We start from the raw sequence: 20,756 nt of genomic DNA on the forward strand, positions 1-20,756 counted from the left end.
TATTCATGTTATAAAATTTTAAATAAAGTCTTCAAAAAAAAAATGAATGGCATAGTCTGTCTAAACTTTATTCAATTCAATGGCTTACTCCAACTGAGGCTACATATCTTTGGCTTGGCGGACGAAGATTTATGGAGGGGGTAAAAGTCCACGTCAGCTGCAGGCTACATATATACTGAACAAGAAAAGCAATCTCACAAAGTGGTAGAACACAACTTTGCTTTCTTTCTGTCTTCAGCGGCAGATGCTGGTTGACAATTACTGAAGGTGGGGAGAGGTGTTCCTGATGATCCTAATACTCAATTAGGCCAGACTCTAGCATGCAAGTTAAAGAGCACAACTGCAGTTTCTGGAATCTTGGGTGAACAAATAGGAACTGGAGGGGCTCAGGCCGCATCCCTGGAGAGAAATGGTCAGTCAGCATTACGGGTCGAAGTCAATAAAGGATCATGAGCTATGTCAGTCGCCCATTTCACACTTGCAAGTAGTCTTAGGAATTAACGACCAACCCGCCTAAAAAGGGTCTAGAGTGAAAGCAAAATCTTCTCAACGGCAGAGTGAGAAGAAGTCATCTCACGCCAGGGATAGACTGCTTCGACGCAATCAGGCAAGTGTAGAATGGGCAATTGCATTCTGGGATAGAAATGACCCAAAATAGTAATAGCAGACAATTTTTAAACAGCGTGGGAAAGTTGGTAGCACTATAACACACAGGTCCGCCATTGCTTTTTCCCCATGGTATTTCTATATTGCGCGCTATAGCACTACCAACTTTCCCACGCTGTTTAAAAATTGTCCACTATTGTTATTTATTGCTAGCATTTTTCCACGGTCCCTTATAAAGGTTTATATAGGTCGGCACAACAACCTGGGCTGAAGGGCTTATACTGTGCTGTACATAAAGCTTAATTATGTTATAATTAGGATTGATTCATTTTGTTCAAATACAAGATAATACATTGATCAAGATTTAGGACAGGTTCCACCATCGCTCGATGCGTCATGACGTCACCAGTAGAAGATAGAACAGTCCTAACCCTGGAGTTGGCTCCTTGCAAGTTTGAATGCAGTGTTTCCAGTTAAAAGTGGTCAAGTGTGAAAAGCCAAACTGCCATTCCTATCCCGGGACACTGAATGGCCAATTTAGTGGGACACGAGTGTGAAAGGGACTTCTGACTGATCATTTCTATCCATGGATGCTGCCTCACCTTGCTTCTCCTCCTTCACACAGCATGCAACACCTGCAACGATCTCTAGCCAGTACCACCAGGAGGAGGACGCATCTTGGTTGTCTCTCCATCAAAACAGAAGCCAGGTTTTATCACAGAAACCACTTTCAGTATGCTTGATCATTGCACAAGAAACAACAAACGCTGTGGGTGGTGGTGCTTCCCAATGTAGTGAGACACGTATTCCAGACAGAGTACAAATCTGTTCGAGCTGTGCCCAACACCAACTGTGCTAATACATATCCAACAATCTCAAAAACTGTCCAAATATGGTGTGTTCTCCAGAAAATAAAAATCAGACATTGCAAAAAGCAACATTCCAGTGTTTGATATTGAGAGCAGCATTTGGCTCAATATAGTTTTGAATTTTTTTTTAAATCCAAAAGAAATCAAGGGGCTATCTCTCCTGGTAATGCTTGTTTCTACAGTTGCATTTGCTACTCTTCAGAATGATGCCTGTCATAACAGCTGGTGAACATTTGGGCAAGAACTGATAAGTGGGAAGTAACAAAAGTATCAGGACATGAAATTTCACACATGTAGACCATGATAATCTGGAACACAACTTTCCTTGATTGTAATGGCTTTGGCTTCACCAACTCCCCAACCATGGGAGTTACATTGGCTAGCCACGATTGCAGAATGACTAGATTGGACACTAGATCTTTTGCAACAACTGATTTCACTCGTAACTTTGTGTAATGCACATACCATGGTCTATAGGTGTGAAACTCCATGTTCAAGATCAATATTATACAGCATAGAGCTACCAAACTTAACATTCACTAAATCCTCTACTATCACACACTCTGGTTTCTTTGCAAACCAGCTATAAAATGCTTTCCAATAACTCAAAGCTTCTTTGACAACAATGATCAAATCTGTTGGATCCACTTCCTGAAACATTACCACTTACAGGTTCGCATCTAGATGGCTTACCAACAATTTGTAGATATTTTACAAATTCATGTTACTGAGTCAATACCGCCAAACTCTTCCCCAGAAACACAATAAGAATGCTTGACTGTATGGATGGCAACGATTCAAGGCAGCAGCTCATTACCTCCTACACAAGGACAATTAGGGCTGAATATTAAATGGTGTCCTTGTTAGCAACACCTACATTTGAACAGAGAATATGAATGCTACTCATTGATTTCCTCATATGTTGAATAAAAGATCTGTTTTAGAAAAAAACTTGTAAACAATAATTCTAAATATTGTTGATGTTTGGATACTTTACACAGGATGATGCTATATGAATTGTTGAATGTTAAAATATTTAACAATGCCCACTTCATAATTGTAATACAGACTGCAAAAACACTGCAAATACTTGCGGCTGCAGGAAGGATGTCAATTTATTTCCAAGTTTCCCTGTTCATTCATTGGAAACCCTGGCAAACTTCTACAGATGTATGGTGGAAAGTGTGTTGACAGGTTGCATCATGATCTGATATAGGGACACCAATACCCCCCCCCCCCCCTCCCCCGAGTACAAAGCTCTGAGAAAGGTAGTGGACACAGCCCAGGACATCAGTGGCAAAACCCTTCCAATTTTACACTTTTGCATTGGTTTTCTGCTTATTTTTCCTGGTTGCTTGCTTGAATTCTGGATAACAGGGGTTTTACTGTACTCAGAAGGTCAGGGAGCATCCATGGAGAAATAAAAGTGTTAATAACAATAGATCAAGAACAATACATCAAAGCGAACGATCAAACCAGTCATAATTTGCAATCATGAAACTGCAGTTAGTGAATGCAGCCCAGCCCATGACGAAATAATCCTTCCCTCCACCAACTCAAGCTATACCTCCTGCTGCCTCAGGAAAGCTGCCATCCCATCCTGCTCTTGCTCTCTTCTCCCTCCTTCCACCAGGCTGAAAATATACGAGCTGGAAAAACAAACCTCCAGATTCAAGGTTCTTGGCTTTGCTGCTCTTATCACACTCTTAAATGAACTTCTCATCTGTAAAATGATGATCACTTTGCAATATTTTAACTGTACATTTTTCAAGATCTTGCCTTTGCCTTTATAACACTTTTCACGCCTTGACTGATTGTTTTATCACTTAAGTATGGGTAGACTTGCCTGGAGAGCACACAACAAAGATTTTTCTCTCTATTTCGGTTCACATGGCAATTCAATCCAAAATTTGAAAAAGAAAATGTCAGAAATGATCCAAAATAATGAAGTAAAACACAAAATTCTGTGAGCTTCGAGATCCAACCCAGGACAAGGACAATGTAGGAGGATAAACGTAGAATGAAACTACTGCATGTCAACATTTTCATATAATCGGAGCTGAGCAGTGGAAGTGGGGGAGGGAGAAAGGGCAGGCTTGCTATGCAGAGAAAGAATATTAACCAAAACTTGAACTGAGCCAGAGTAACACTGTCTTACCAGAATGTTAACATAAAGACCATCAACAGGAAATTCCAACATCTAATCTCAAAATAAATCAAATAAAAAGATGATTTAAGGATTATGTAACAGGATATAGAGCTACTTAAATGTAATAATGACTAAAGAAATAGAAAATTAACTCTGTGCCATAAAAGGCCAGATCATTTTATGAACAAACAAATCTACAAGTTAAGAGTCACAAAGCCTCTGGAAAGTGCTCTGCTATTTCATAAGATCATGATTGTAATAAATTCCATATTCCCATCTGCCCATAGCTATTCATCCCCTCACCCCTGCTTAATGACCTTTGGCTTAAAGATATTCATAAACTCTGCTTTCACCTCCCATTGAGGAGCAATTCCAAAGATACATGACCCTCTGAAAGAAACAATTTTGCCTCCTTGCCTTTTTAAAATCAGAAAACTTTAGTTCTAGATTTTCCCCACCAGAAGGTATTGGGTGTATTTAAGGCAGAGATCAACATGTATTTAATTAGTCAGGGCATTATGTTATGGGGAGAAGGCCAGGAAGAGAGGCTGAGTGGGAGGGTGGATCAGCTCATGATTAGAATGGCAGAGCCAACTCGATGGCCTGACTTCTGCTCCTGTATATTCTAGCCCTGTGATTTATCCATGAGCAAGTGGTAAACACTGGGCAAAGTGCACACTTACAGGTAGTTATATAAAACATATCCTTTAAAAATAAAATATTGTCTGGGATAAACACTACAAATTTCTTAGGCAGCAGGAAAAACATAAGAAAACACATGGTGTTGGCTAATGGGTTCAACTTCAACAATTGAAGGCATCATTAAAGTGTTTTGGCAACACATCCAAAGAAGATGTGTATAAAAACATGACTAAAAGGGGAACATTTCCACGTTATATTGATTTAGCAGATTGTGTCCCGACAAGGAATGTTTTTAAATAAGAGAGTATCTGAGCAAGAGTACACATTGAAAATACCCGACCTTGTCGTATCTTGATACTATTTCAGCATGTTCCTGGGCAAGATTTGCTGTTGTATCCTCTTCTGCATCTGGATCTGCAAGTAAAACAGAAAAGAAATGAAGCACCATTTCAATTCATCCTGGTACTGAATGGAAAAAAAGCATTTAAATCAGCTGCTCTCTCTCTCTCAAATACCTTTATGTAAGGAAACAAGGCACCACACCTCTTGAATGATGACTGCTACAGGTTAACTGAATTTTATATTGTTTTTACACCTGCTGTAGAAAATCCCAAAGTAAACTTTGGGTATTCCTTCAAACAATCCTATAGATAACTGAACTCTTCTTTACAAAAAAGATCATCAGTAAACCTTAGTGCACCAACATTTTGATGATTGTTGATGGTAAATGACCTAGGAGAACAATTTAGTAGTGACTAAATTAAATGTATAAAATAATCAGATTATTCATTGATTAAATACTGGATTTAATCAATCAGTGATGATCAGTGATAACTAAAACCATATACAGTAATTTAAACAGCTGCTACGAGCAAAGCACAACCAAGGTACTCGGGTGAATATTTGCTCCCATCTTCCAAGGTTTGTGTTACTTCAGAGAACATTCGCTTTTATAATTTTCAACTTTTATTTAATGTTTTAATTCATTCAAATTTATTATTTCCCTCAATTTTTGCCAGTTGCTGGTTGCTTGAATTCTGGATAACATAGCCATTTCTAAACTCTTTGACTGGGTTCTCCCTTTGCCTGAATCAGGATCTCCTAGTTTTAGAATAAATGAGAATCTTCTCAGTGTTGGAGTTTGATTCATTCAATGAAGAATTCTGAATATGTGAAGATGCAATTGCCCAGTATTCCATATAAACCTGCTGATTTATTTCTGAATTTAACTGAAAATTCATTTGGGGCCTTGTCCTCCTCAATATTCAAATGAATAAGGAAACAAACCAATACATTGCTTCAGGTTCTACTTGACTCATCCACAATATGATTAAACAGCATGTGTGACATCTGTTTATGAAACAAAGCCCACAGTTCCCTGATGAACAACCATTTTCTCCAAGCAAACACGTAGGGTAAAGGCCAATTCCGGCCATTTAAATCCGTGCCATCGAATTACACTCAAATGAACCTACAACTCCATACACTGTAGCGGGTGAGTGGAAACAGAAGCATCTGGAGGTAACCCACACAAGACATGTGGAGAACGTACAAACTCCGTACAGAGAGCACAGGATTCAAGCCCAGGTTGCTGGTGTTATAATAGCATTGCACTAACCATAATCTTTGATTTAAATCACTCGATCCATAGGCCCAGGAAGTTCCCATGCTAAATTGCTCTCAAATGTTTGAAACTGAAAATGACAAACCACCAATCATGTAAAAATAGTTGACACAACTGCAGTGGACAAAGGAAATATCTAGGCCAGTTATTCCACTGAATTTTAAAGAGGAAAAAGTACAGATTTGTCATTCAAAAAAAAACTCCCTCATCTTGAAATTTGAAACTGTTTATGGCTGATAGCAAGCCACACACAAAGATATATCCAGACTCTCCAATTCAATCCCAGCAGTTAAACTGATTTTCTCAAATTCAAATGTGGAAGTTATTGAAAGTTCTTTTACACAACACAAGGAAAATCATGCCCTTGATCAATTAACTGTGTACATTTAAAAAGATCCCGATTACTCAGTTTTGAGACAAGGAGTGGAGCCAGCCACATGAATTGTATTTCTTTCTGATATCACGTGAAGAGCAAACAAAAATCCAGAGATAATCTGTAATAAGTCACTGAGAAATACATTAGCTTGCGCGTGGGGGGCCTTCCACAAAAGAGGACATCTGCATGCATGTCTTGAGTGGGTGGGATATTGCAGAGAATATAAAGTAAGAACTGTGGAAGTATTTGAAAGGGTACAATTCGGGACCAATTCATCTCGAACTTACAGTTCTTTGCTTTCTAACCACTACTTCCCCTATGGTTTGTGTTTCAATATTGAAGATTTCACTTTCGGTCGGAAAAAGTTTTACTTCACTTTAGATTAGTTTGAAGCCAATGTTACGGTGGATAATTACCAGAACAGAATGCAGTTCCACTGTGCATGAAACAGAAAAATCAGTTGACCCCATATTCCACCTGAATTCATTGAAAAAAATAATGGAGTCAGTTGGTAAACACATTGAGGGTTAATACCATATGCTCCAGTTTAATAAAATAAAGCCAACTCAGCTTCTGAAAGAGTTAGTTCCTGCCTCACCAACTTCTTTGATATATTTGAGGAACTAACAGTAAACCCCAAAATAATGCAAATTAAGTAAGAGTAAAACATGAAAGTCTACAAACACCATGATTGAAGTCAAAGCACAATACTGGAGTAACTCAGCAGGTCAAACAGTGTACATTATATAGCAAAAATAGATACAAAACCAACATTTTGGGCTTGAGCCTTTCATCCCAGCGGCCAACCATTTTAATTTCATGCCCCACTCCCACGCTGATATGTCCATTCATGACCTCATACCACCAAACCAAGACCACCCATAAATTGGAGGACCAATCCCTAATCTTCCATCTCGGCACTCTTCACTCGGACGGCATCAATATCAACTTCTCCAGTTTCTGCTAGCCTTCTCTCCATTCTCCCTCCCTTCCCCATCTTCTTTCCTCCAGCTCTCCACCCCCTTCTCTCTCCATTCACAGAGCCATTCAACCCCCCCTCCACCCACTTGCTGGTGGGCCCTCCCTCCCTTATCCACCTATCATCTCCTGCCTGTGAGACTGTGCTCCTCCCACTACCCCTTTCCCCCACCATTTCATTCATACCTTGAAAATGGGTTCAACCCCAAAAATGTTGCTTATATCTCTTTGCTCTATAAAGTGCACTGTTTGACCCACTGAGTTTCTCCAGCATTATTTTTGAATTAAGATGAAAGGTTTCAATCTCAATGAAAACCTATTGCAGTCGGGGTTTTTTTTTTTGTTTTTCAGGGTCAATTTATGCACCAAATTGGTTTTTCATGGGTCAACTTATATGCTGGATCAGTGCGAATTGGATATTGAGCAGAATTTAAGGTCCCAAAAGTATATCCGGTGTACAAGTCGACCCCCATTTTTTGAGTTCTTTTGCGTTTCACGACTCAACTTATACACTGAAATATACAGTAATTGATTTCCATTCAGAACAAAACTGCACTGCATGTAGCATTGCAAAGGAGATTGAGCTAAACTTATCAAAATGGTTCGACCAAAAATATATCCAAGAGCTGTGCACAAAATAGGAATGAAAATGGTAATTCAGAATTTCATGAAGGATGCTGATCAATTCAAGGAGACAGAAATCTTGACTAATGTGATACCAAAGCCAGCACGTCAACATGGGCTTAGGTCAATTATCAGTTTCTATGATCACTGAATACAATCTTCCTTTGACTAACAAAGTGTGAGGTTTACAAAAGCTAAATTTAGTCCAAGAAACTGTCAGCACTTCAATATTGCATACAACAGCTTGATTCGCTGAAAGAAAATCTATGGACAGTGACTCGGGGAGGTGTGGTGGGAGGAACCCTCTTCTTTCTCTCACAGTAATAGTGCCAGACAATGCTAATGGCTCATCTTTGTCTGCCTAATAATAAATGCAATTTTGCATAATATTACATTTTTATTTTATTACATTAGCATTTGCTTTCTTCTTTGGCTTGGCTTCGCGGACGAAGATTTATGGAGGGGGTAAAAAGTCCACGTCAGCTGCAGGCTCGTTTGTGGCTGACAGGTCCGATGCGGGACAGGCAGACACGGTTGCAGCGGCTGCAGGGGAAAATTGGTTGGTTGGGGTTGGGTGTTGGGTTTTTCCTCCTTTGCCTTTTGTCAGTGAGGTGGGCCAATGGAGCAAATAACAAGACCGGCAATGGAATGGTTTGTTCCAAAGCTCACTTATTATTTGGTTAAGAGGTTTTTTTTTTTTTTTTTTTTTAAAGACACAACCTGTTCCCACTGTTGGGAACCAGAAGTTGCATCGCTGACTGGGAGCTATTCAGATTTTGCGCGTGCGGGCTTTTTCCTCTGGAGAAAGGGAAAAAGATACCCAGCGCCATTTTTGATGCAGGCTGCACATTACAATTGAAGTTAGTTCGCCTGTACATCAACCGCGTTGGTTGTCACAATATGACAATAAATTGCATCGGTTCCTGTTACACAAGGCAAGCATTTCTGAACATCGATACATTTATGGGGATAAAGAAAAACACCATAAATGCAATTGCTGGAAAGTTGAGCAAACAGACCTATGGACCAGCATGTCTCTTGGAACAAAGGATGAAAATTGAGCACTTAAAGAACACCCATGCAGTAACAAGAACATGCATACTCCACACAGACAGTACTAAAAGCCAAGAATCAACTTGTTCACTGAAGACACGAGGCAAATATACTGAATCATTGGGAATTAGAAATCCATACTAACTGTTGCAAGTGTGTGCCTGTAAGGGTCACCACACAGACACTAAATCTAAGAAGGCAACGAAGTCTTTTCAAAAAATATATAACATATTGAGGCTTTGATGGTCTTTTTGGAATTTCACAGTCAACTAAGCAGGTTTTCAGTATTTGTTTGGAGTTTTTAAATTTAATTTAGAGAAGCAGCATGGTAACAGGCCTTTTTGGCCCTCAAGCTTGTGTCGCTCAAATACACCAAAAGGTGAACGTTTTTAAAGAGGGTAGGAGGAAACCAGAACACCTGGAGGAAAGCCATATAGGTTACTGGGATAAACTGCTTACACACAGGACCAGATTTAAACCTGGGGTGCTGGCACTGTAAAATCGTTCTTTGTAACTGTGTGTATTTACGAAATTCTGTGCCAGCTCTTCAGCCAAAGGTTTTTACTGCTAGATTGGTTTTAGTTCATTGTCTGGATAGCAGAGCATCTTCAGTAGTCCCTTAGGATTAATAATTTGTTTTGTACTGGCATCATTAGTTTCATTTAGGAAGCAATACAAAACAGTCGTATCTGCTTCCTCATTTTACTGCCAGCCTCCCATTACTTTCCCCTCTTGTATATAATGCAGAATAATTTTAAATATTTTTAGGGCACTGCAACATCCATTGTGAAAATGAGGCAGTCCAATTCGGGAAACTGAAGTCATTGAAGAGATGGAGGGCTGTGAAGTATTACAGATGTAAGTGGGGAGGGATTAGACACATTGAATATCCAATCCCTTTATACCTCCATCCCTCATAAAGAAGGTCTTACAGCACTTCGCTTCTTTCTGGACCAGAGACAGGTCAGTCACCCTCTACTACCTCCCTGGCAAAACTTGCCCTCACTTTAAACAACTTTTCCTTTAACTCAACTCACTTCCTCCAAATAAAAGAAATAGCCATGGGTACCCGCATGGGTCCCAGCTACGCCTGTCTATTTGTGAATTTTGTGGAGCAATCCATGCTCCAAGCCTACACAGCCAAGGCCCCTCAACTCTTCCTCTTATATTGAGGACTACATCGGGACTGCCACAATGAGTTTGTCAACTTGATTCACTTCTCGGCCAACTTCCACCCCGATCTCAAACTCATTTGGTTCATCTCCGACAACACGCTCCCCTTTCTGGAGCTTTCTGTCGCCATCTTGAGAGACAAGCTTTCCATTGACATACGTTACAAACGCACCAACTCCCACGACTACACTTCCTCACACCCTGTCCCCTGCAAAGATTCAAATGTCTGCCTTCTTCCTCAAACGTAGCTTCCCCTCCACCATCAACTCAGCCCTCACCCGCATTTCCATTACCCACTCACCTGCCCTGGCCACCTCTGCCGCCAGATGCAACAATCACAGGATTCTCCTTGTCCTCACCTACAACCCCACCAGTCTCCACATCAAACACATCATCCTCCAAAATTTCTGGCACTCACATGATCCCACTACCAGACACATCTTCTCCTCTCCGCCTTCTATCTGGGCTGCTCACTCTGTCTCCCTCATGCATTCATCCCTCCCCTCCAATCACATCCCTGAAAGTCTACCCTGTGGCCGCAGCAGGAGCCCACACCACCTCTATCACCATGGTCCAGGGCCTCAAACAAGCCTTTCAAGTGAAGCAACACTTCACTTGTGTATCCACAGGATTGATTTACTGCATCTGGTGCTCCCTTTGTGGCCTTAACATCGGAGAGATTGGGCACAGATTGGGAGATCGCTTTGTTGAGAACCTTTGCTCTGTCCGCATCAGTGACAGGGACCTCCCAATGGCCAACCATTTCAGTTCTGCATCACACTCGCATACTCACATGTCTGTCCATGGCCCATTGTACCATCCCACCAAGAAACTGGAGGAGCAACATCTGATTTTTCCATCTGGGCACTCTCCAGCCAGATGGCATTAACAGACTTTTGCTATTTCTGCTAACCTTCTTCCCCCCCCCCCTTTCCTTCCCCCGTCAGCTCTCCACCCCCTTCCTTCTCCATTAATCTAGCCATCCCTCCTCCCCTTGCTGCTGTGACCTTCTCCACCTATTGCTCCTGCCTTTGCAACCACGCCTTCCCCTCTTATTCGAACGCCTACCAACATTTTTCCATATCTTGATGAATGGCTCAAGCCCAAAATGCCAATTATGTAACTATCTTTGCTATATAAAGGACACCGACCTGCTGAGTTTCTCCAGCATTGTGTTTTTACAACAGCTCTCCCTAGGACTACAAGAATCTGAAGAGATTCATAGACAGATCACAAAATCCAACCTCCCCTCCCTCAACCATCTCAAGAGGCTTGCTAAAACATTAAAGACTCATCCTACCTCGGTCACACTCTCTTCTCCTCCCCTTCCATTGAGCAGAAGACACATGCTGGAGAACTCAAACCTCCAGATTCAAAAATTCAGCAGACTTTGGAATGGATGGCAGTCTTTGATGACTAATACTTTTCTCCATTTCCTGCACTATTTGACTACTGTTGGACTCCTCCCTGCCCTGTTGTCTTATTTGTCTTTTTTTTTTAATTATTGTACTACCTGCTGTCAGAATCAGAATTTATTGTCATGAGGAGGTCATGAAATTCTGCATACAAGTTGGATTGCCTGGATAGCACACAATACAAAGCTTTTTACTGTATTGTGAACCGCATGACAATAAAACAAATCTTTGTAAATATTTTTATTCATTTTAATGAAGAGCTTCTCAATATTATAATGAGATGAATAGTTGCAATAATAAAACAAATATTAAAAAATGTAAACCAAAACATCCACAATTCATAGTGCAGGTAGCTTTTTTTTTTAAAAAACTAATACTGTAATATTTTGGCATACACGTCGAGTTGTGAAAATCCTAAAAGGGGGGGGGTCAACTTGTATGCCAGAAATACCATAAAACCCTTAAAATTAGGCTGAAAAATGGGGGTAAACTTGTATGCCAGTCAACTTACACACCAAAATATATAGTAATAAAAAAGATAAAAAGGAAAAGAGAAAAAAAGGAAATTAATAAAATGGGAGAAACAAAACAAAAGTAAAAACTCAGTACCCCTCCCTTACAGTGTTGCCAGATATTATGGTTTTTAGACTGTAGGCATGTAATGACATGTGATTTTCCTGACATTGCACTCTAAAAACCATATATGCTTAACATTAAAAGAAAAACTAAAGGAGAAAAAAATGAAAGAGAGCACAGAAAAGACACATCTCAGACAATTCAATTACATTGAAATAAAATAAGAAAGAGTCATAAATGACCTCCATAATGTCTGAAATCAATCTTGTATCTGAATTATTAACTGAATAACCAATCTTTTCCATATTCAAACAAGACATGATGTCAAGCTACCACTGATCATGAGTAGGCAGGGCATCTCATCAAAAGAGAGACAAAAGAGAAAGTATGACTGAACCGGCGAAAAGAAGAATCACTCCCTCCCATTGTACTGAAGGCCACCAAAGGATTTAGTACCAAATCTATATTAAAAATTGTCGACAAAGCGTGGAAAACCTCTCTCCAGTAAATTAGGATGTCCAGAACATGTGAATTAATGTCGCTCCTCTGTTCTTGCATCTGTCGCACCAGGAACTTGTTCCCAAGCATTTTTACTTTTAACCAGTGAAGTATGTTTTAAACAACAATTTCTCTTAATAGATATGAAACCTTTAAGAGAAAGCATTAAACTAAAAAACTCATCCACAAAATTTGATTCAGACTCTCTTGGAAAATTTGAAAACTGATTCAAGCAGGATTTGCAAATATCTAAAAAAAATTAAGGTTTGAGCTGGTTAAATTTAGACAGAAAGCTGCTCAAATGATGCAAAGTACCCACCAATAAATAGATCCTTAAAACTTTGAATACCCTCTCTGTACCATCTCTGAAAAATCATGCAAATAAAATTGAAAAAGCTGACTAGGTAAGAGGGTTTGAAAGAGAAATTGTAAAAATGTTTTCTAAACTGTGCCCAAACTCTCAGAGAATGTTAATAATACCATATGCCAGTCTATTAACTTAGTTTAAAGGGTAAGTGACGAAGAGCTGAAAAGCACTGCATTGGAAAAATTTGGTGGGGGGGGGGGTAAGCTCCATTGATACCCACAATGCGCAGTCAGAATGACTGTAGGGGAAAAAAGGCAAGAATATAAGACATTGTATGTTGACTGCTCAATAATAAAATCTATAGGCAAAGCCATGCAGAAGATCTTTAAGGCGAGGGTCTAACCCTTCCATATGTAAGACAATATAGCCTAATCAAGTAGAAAAAACACTTAGGAACAAAATTTCAAACAGATTGAAAAAGATAAACATTTAGATAAGATATTCATTTTAATTGAATTTATACAGCCAACTAAGGTCGTAGATGATGGTGACCATAGAGTCAGGGAATGCTTCACTTTTTTTTTTTTAAAAACATAGCAAGATTAATTCTCCTTAAAAAAGATGTTTATAATTCAACTGTAATACCAAGATAAGTACATTGATTTTTAACAATCTTAAAAGGAAAACCATCATATAATGATGCAGGAGAATTCAACGGAAAAGTTTACTTTCATGCAAATTCAATTTATATCCTGAAAATTGACTGAATTGTGATAATAATTAGTTCAAATGTGGGAGGGAGGAAATAAAAAGTAGATCATCTGCATAAAGGGAGACCTTGTGTTTAATCCCTTTTCTCCATATCCCCAAAAGGTCCTTGCATTCATGAAATGTTAATAAAACAATTCAAAGAAATGTGCATTGAACCCAATCAATCCAACATTTATAATCTTTGAAACTCCACTGGTCCTCCCCCATCTAAATCTTATCCAGCATTGCCCTCCATAATCATGATTTAAGTATCAACTATTAACAAAACTAGATTGCATTCTTAATTTTGATTCTTCTTTATAGTGTCAGAGCCAAAGACTGGAAGATTCTGAAGAACAAGTGTATCAAGGGAAGGCCATATGGTCCCTGAAGTCTGCATCACATGGCTCATCTTGGTTTCAGCTCCATTTTTGTGGGAATTCACTACCCTTGATTCTAAGGCTTCATACAGAATTATTAACAAGAATAAAAACAATTACAGTTTAATAAACATGTTTAATGAGTTCCTGCATTGGGGCTGTGCAAAAAGGTAAATAACATTAAGTGATTAAAAAAGGCACGAGGAATGCAAAGCACAGCAAATGGCAAAGCTATATCACTGGATCAACATTTCCTCATTTGTACTACATTCTACAGAGGATGTATCAAGACCATCCTGTGCAATTATATCACAGCCTGGTTTGGAACATGTACCTCCTCAGACCGGGGTCTCTCTTCCTACCATTAAGGACATATACAACATCCAATGCAGGCGAAAGGCAATAAATATTGTGAAGGACTCCAGACACCCCTCATGTAAACTGTTCACCCTTCTATCATCTGGTAGGAAGTTCTGCAGTACTCGAGCCCTTGTGTCCAGATTGGGCAACAGTTTTTTTTTCCCCCCAAGCCATCAGACTCCTGAATTCCCAGAATGTTTCTGAATAGGGTACCGTGGACTGTTAATGTCCTAATATTTTAATACATTAATGTGTTTACCTTCTATTCTAACTTGTATTTTTGTAAATATGCTTCATGGCCCTGCTATCTCGTCTTTGTTGTGCAAGCATGGTATGCAAGCAAGAATGATAAATAAAGGTGACTTGATTCTTGTACAGCTGCAATTAGGGAGGGAGACATTCTCCATTAACGATAATTTCCCTAATGCCTGTTTTGCAAATATCTAGATCTTGTATCTGTTTCATTCCCACTGCAGCCTACTAACTACTGAGAAACCTGGTCTCCATCAAATGGACAGAAATCAAGAAACTCATTTAATTGCTAGTAGCCATATATGCTTGTAGTTCTTCTCTTAAAATCACATTTGGTTAACATTTTGGTCTCATTCGTGGTTAAAAAGGCAGAAAATTGCAAACAGCACAAGGAAACAACTGAGCAAGTAGTTTTGCTGTTAATCCTTCAGCATTGCCCCTTTAGAGTCTTGAGTTAATAAAATGTGCCTTTTTAGAGACTAATATTGCTCAAATCAAACTGAAATCCAGCAGTCATGCAAGTACCCTTCCCAAATTACATTTTATCCTCACTTGGAGCATATTGCCATAACTTCATTATCATTGAGCCCAGATCCTGGAACCTGGGATGACCTTACCTGAAGAACTCAGGAAGATGGCTCTAGAGCAGTTTGGAAAGAGCTACATACATTGGCCTTCCTAATGATAGCATATGCCAAAAACAGGACAAAAATTTCACAGCATCTTGGTTTAAAAACCCTCAAGGAGATGCTAATGGCTTTCAATCATGTTAAGACAGCTAGCAAATGAAGCTGAAGAAAGCTGTTCAAAAATCAAAATTAGCGGTATTTGAAAAGTTGATCAAAAAATATTTTAATTCAAGGATCAAGCAGAGAGCACAACACGAGTTATATACAAGAACATTTTTTTCTCTCTTTGCTTGACAGATGACAACATCCTTAAATCTTCTCTTCTGTCTTGATAACTTCTTCCATTGAAGAGCTCAGAATAGTCTTTCAAGTGTGATTTGTGAGGTAGGCAAATGACAGGACTATTGGTAGGCTGTTTAACAAGACGAATCACCCATCAGTAGTGAAGCAAGACACTGCAACTGCGAGAAGGTGGAGCCCAAAAAACTTCTGGAGAAATGGTACAGTTTAGGCAGCAGGTATGCATCAGGAGAATCGAAAAATTTTAAGTTAGGTGAAGTACAAACTGGCAAATGATAGGTGGATGTAGATGAGGGTGAATGGGCAGATGAAATTAGATGGGGAGGGAAGGGTACAGACAGCAACAGAAAGATGTGGAGACAGCAAAGTGCTGCAGATTATGAATGAGTGGAACCATTGAAAGTACGGTAGACGTGAGGACAGAAGATTAAGTGGAAGGTGAACCAATAGGAAAGGTGTATGGGTGATGAACAGATGGAGCCAGGTGAGTGAGAAGAAGCAAGGTAACAGTGAACTGAAGGCGATCAAAAGAAAAGGTGTGTGAGGAAAACCGAGTGAAAAGAGAAAGGAAGCAAGGAAGTACAATTCCATGTTCATGTCAATGAAGAAATACAGAAGTTGCAGGTTAGAAATTTGAACAAAGATTCGCTGGAGGGACTCAGACAGCATCCATGGGTAGAAATGGTCAGTCAACTGTTGAGATCTGGACCCTTTTGCTGAAGGCCTCTTCTCTGCTTGCAAGTCTAAACTTGAGCTTCTTGCAGCTAACCATTTTAACCCCCTCCCCCACCCCCCCCAATAGTCTTACAATGACGTCTATATTTGGCCTCATCCAATGCCAGGGAGGGGCCATACACAGACATAGAAAAACACATTATATTCCTCCTCAATAGTCTTACAATTAAAACTTTGAACAGTGACTTTTCTAATTTTAGGTGATCCCCATCTAGTCCCACTCCTGTACTTATTTTTGTTATCTTGGCCACCATCCGTTCCTCCTGATTTCTTCATCCATCTACAATTTCACACACCTCCTGTCCTACCACCTCTTCAGCAAATAGAAAGCACGCTCCATTGGATTTAGATCGGGGTACTGACTTGGCCATTCAAGAATTTTCCAGTTTTTAGCTTTGAAAAACTTCTTTGTTGCTTTATCAATACTGTCTTGCAGTAGGATTAAGTGTCATCCAATGAGTTTGGAGGCATTTGCTCAAACTTTAACAAAAAAGATGTTTCTGTATACCTCAGAATTCATTTTGCTATTGCCATCAGAAGTTACATCATCAATGAAGATAAGTGCCCCAGTACCTTTGGCAGCCAAATATGACCAGACCATAACACCCCTACCACCATGTTTCACATATGAGGTGTTATGCTTTGGATCTTGGGCAGTTCCTTTACACCTCCACACTTTGGTCTTGCCATCACGCTGATAAAGTTAATCTTAGTCTCATCTGTCAACAAGATCTTTTTCCAGAATTCTGCAGGCTCTTAAATACTTCTTGGCAAACTGTAATCTGGCCATCCTGTTTCTGTGGCTAACCAGTGGTTTGCATCTTACAGCGTAGCTTCTGAATTTCTGTTCTTGAATTCTTCTGCAAACTATAGTAATCGACACATCCACCCTTGGCTCCTGAAGAGCATTTCTGATCTGTCAGATGGACAACAGGGGATTTTCTTCATGATGGGAATGTCATCAGCAATGAAGGTCTTCCTTGGAATATCAGTCCCATTGCAATGAATGAGTTCATGTTGATTTTGGTAATTTTGAGGTTTGGGCAATGACTCTTGCATAGTTTTATTCTTGTTTTTCAGCTTCATAATGGCTTCTTTCACTTTCATAGGCACAACTCTGGTCCTCATGTTGAAAAATGGCAACTACAGACTCCAAAGGTGATCAAAAGCAAGCCTAGCTCTCATAATCCTGCACCAATGAACCAATTAAACATACGAGTACTCAAACACCTGTAAAGCCAAATCTCCTTAACACTATGGTGGCCTTAAATGGGGGGACTATGTATAAAATGTGCTGTAATTTCTGCAAGGTCAAACCAAAATATTTCCAAATAACTTTTAATAAAATCTGGAATGTGCATTTCAATCACATGTGAATTGATTGATTACAAATTTAAAACTGTGAGCACAGGGGCAGATAAAGGGGGGAAAAAAATCTTTGTTCCAAACATTATGGAGTGCACAGTATATCAAATATGAATGTCGAGTTTTTCCTGATTTGAGATGGGCTAATTCATTACACAGTGCTCATGGTTTATGTATGAGCAGAACTGCAGAGATGCAGCATGTACCCTCAGCACACTGGAAAGAACAAATTGGTTTACCATCTGCTAACCAAATAAGATGCAAATTTCTTCTGACACAAAGAAGATACAGACAAGAAAAATATCACATACCCTCTGATAAGCAGATTTTTTTTAATGTACATTTCAAGCTTTGGGAACATTTAATCCTGGCAACCTTGCATATACAAACTGAACATAATATATTTATTAACTTTGTATTTTCAAGTTGATTTCCCATCTGATACCCTTGCAGTCCTTCAGAAAATGAATGTGGCATTCATCTTAAAACATAGATCAACACTGGAGGAGGTTCCAGTCATCCTTCCAGCAGAGTACATCAGGCATGCCACTGTTTTCCTACTTTATTTCAGATTTCCAACAGCATCAGGGTTATTTTGTGCTATTTTCATTTAGTATAAAGAATTGTTCAAGGAAGCCGTCAGTATAAATTACAATTGTGGAAATATAACTCAAGACCTGACTAAAAGATGGGAAGCTGCATTGCTGGGTATAGAAATTTCAGGCAAGTCAGAGGCCTGTGCAGAAGAGGAGGTGATGTTGCACTTTCAGTTAATATGTAGTCTTGAGGGAGGGCGTCTTAGAAGGTTCCATTAACAAAGTCACATGGGTAGGAACAAAAAGGGTGTTCTCACTTTTCTGGAGATGCATTACAGATCTAACAGTCTAAACAAGATGGAGGAACGGATATTGGGCAAGTGACAGCAATTTTCAAAGTCTATGGAGATTTAGCAGGTCATCAAATACTATATCAAACTTCAACAGGTGTACTATGGAGAGTATACAAATTGGTTGCATCGCGGCCTCATTTGGCAATTCCAGTTCCCAGCAAAGTAGAATGCTGTAGAAGGCAGCAAACGTCCCAGACTCTAACCTCCCATCTACTCTGACCTACCACTGGCTCAAGAAAGCAGACAACAGCACGGAGGACCACCATTCTCTTGGTCACAACCTCTTCTCGCTGCTACCTTTGGGAAGGGACAGAAGCCTAAAGTCCAACACCTCTTGATTAAAGAACGGTGTTTTTCCCCCAATGGCTATCAGGCTCTTGAACCTCTCTTGTCAATTTGAGTTTAATCCAGATGAATGTCGAGTGATGCATTCTGGGAATACTAATGAGGCTATGACCTTCATCGCCAATGGTAGGGTCCAAGGGACTATTGAGAAACAATGGGACCTGGGTGCATGAGTGCAGAGAACCCTGACAGTGGCAGCACAGATATTTGTAATGGCATGTGTGAGTCAAGCCTTTATTCATCAGGGCATGAAATACAAGAATAGGGAGGTTATGCTCCAAATTTGCAAGACATTGGATATCCAAAGTCAACTATGGTCACCAAATTTTTGGTAAGATGCAAACACATGAAACGATGCAGAGAAGAGTCAACAAGATGTTTTCTGGGGTGAAGTGTTTAAGTTTTGAGAGTGAGGCCAGATCTCTTCTCTGTGGAGCCAAAGATATCAACAAGGGACATGACTGAGGGATGGAATCTGTTTTCCAGCATGGAAATATGCCCTTTACACGTCCAGGCCCAAGATGTTGTCGACCAAAGATGGATACATTTAATCGGTGTTTTCAGCCTATCCCTCTAGATGTTCTCTATCATTGTACCTGTGTAAACCTCATTTAAAAGTTGCAATCGTACACACCTCTGCTTGTTCCTCCACCCAGCTTGTTCCATAAATATCACTTGTCACATGAAAATTGGGTCCCCCATAAATTTTTCCTTCTCACCTGGCTTAAACCCATCTCCCTCTAATTTTAGACTACTCTACCCTGGAAAGACGACTATTTACCTTATCCATGTGTCTCATTATTTGTATACAGTATTTCTATAATCCGGTGCTCAGCAAAAGGAGGTGTTAGGTGCTCCTTCCGATTGATAGCATACAGGCCACCATTGGGCAAGGTATAGTCCCCGTTCAGCCTCCCAATCAGGGTCACGGGAAGCCATGGATTGCAGATGATGGATGGTTTTTGCAAGCAGATTCTACAAACTGGAATTCATGGTTGTAAAACTAAAAACACTGGGCAGATGAATCTGATCAATGACCAGGGTTACCCATCCAGTACAGACACTGCAACTAAAGGCGGCAATGAGAAACCACTTCACTATTTTTACCTTGTATTATCAAGAACTCAACATCAACTACAGTCTCAGCTCAATGATGGAGCCTTCACTGAAGGAGAACAGGGGAGGCAGCAACTACACTTCGGAGGGTCAGAGATCCTGACAATTGCAGAGACATGATAGTTCATCCCAAATGGCAAGGCACCTGAATGATTGTAATTTCTACAAATATCACCCCACAGCTTCCCACGCTTCAGCACGGAAATACCCAGCCTTTCCATACAATTCAAGCCCACAAGTCGTGGCAACGTTCTTGCCAATCTTTTCTGCATCTTCTCAGGTTATTGACATCCTTCTGATAAACTGGACAACCAGAACTGCACAAAATATTCCAACACAACATTTTATGAAGTGATATCCAACTCCTGTATACAATGCCCTTACTGACAAAGGTCCCTCTGCATAAAACTTTCCAATCATCATTTACTGTTCAAGACAACCCCTTGTTTGACTTGTAAAAATGCATCACCTCACACTGGAGTAAAATTCTATGCCCTTCCTTGTTCCACTTTTAAATTTTAACATATAGCATTTAGGCCCACTAGCCCATGCCACCCAAATATCTACAACCCCAGTACGCTTTTGAAAGGTGGAAGGAACCGGGGCTTCCAGTGAAAACCCATACAGAAATAGGGAGAATGTACAGACTCCTTAAACTGCGTGGGATTCGAATCTCAATCCCAGTCACTGGTGCTGTAACAACATTGCACTAACCACGACACAAACTGTGCCGCCCTATTGGCTC

The 20,756-nt window shown here is 39.9% G+C and overlaps 1 protein-coding gene across 13 annotated transcripts in view; it reads right to left on the bottom strand.

Moving 5' to 3' along the window:
• Positions 1 to 20,756, bottom strand: part of usp6nl (USP6 N-terminal like) — a 955,431-nt gene that overhangs the window by 902,625 nt on the left and 32,050 nt on the right. For all 13 annotated transcript variants that reach the window (XR_011348145.1, XR_011348146.1, XR_011348148.1 and 10 more), the window contains exon 2: positions 4,607 to 4,680. Coding sequence is in view for 1 of the 13 variants with exons in the window: in XM_069908956.1 (XP_069765057.1) it covers positions 4,607 to 4,680 (74 nt within the window). In the remaining 12 variants the exon portion in view is untranslated. The remainder of the gene's footprint in view (positions 1 to 4,606; positions 4,681 to 20,756) is intronic.

This window comes from Narcine bancroftii, chromosome 13 (genome assembly GCF_036971445.1).
Source record: "Narcine bancroftii isolate sNarBan1 chromosome 13, sNarBan1.hap1, whole genome shotgun sequence".
Classification (NCBI taxonomy): Eukaryota; Metazoa; Chordata; class Chondrichthyes; order Torpediniformes; family Narcinidae; genus Narcine; species Narcine bancroftii.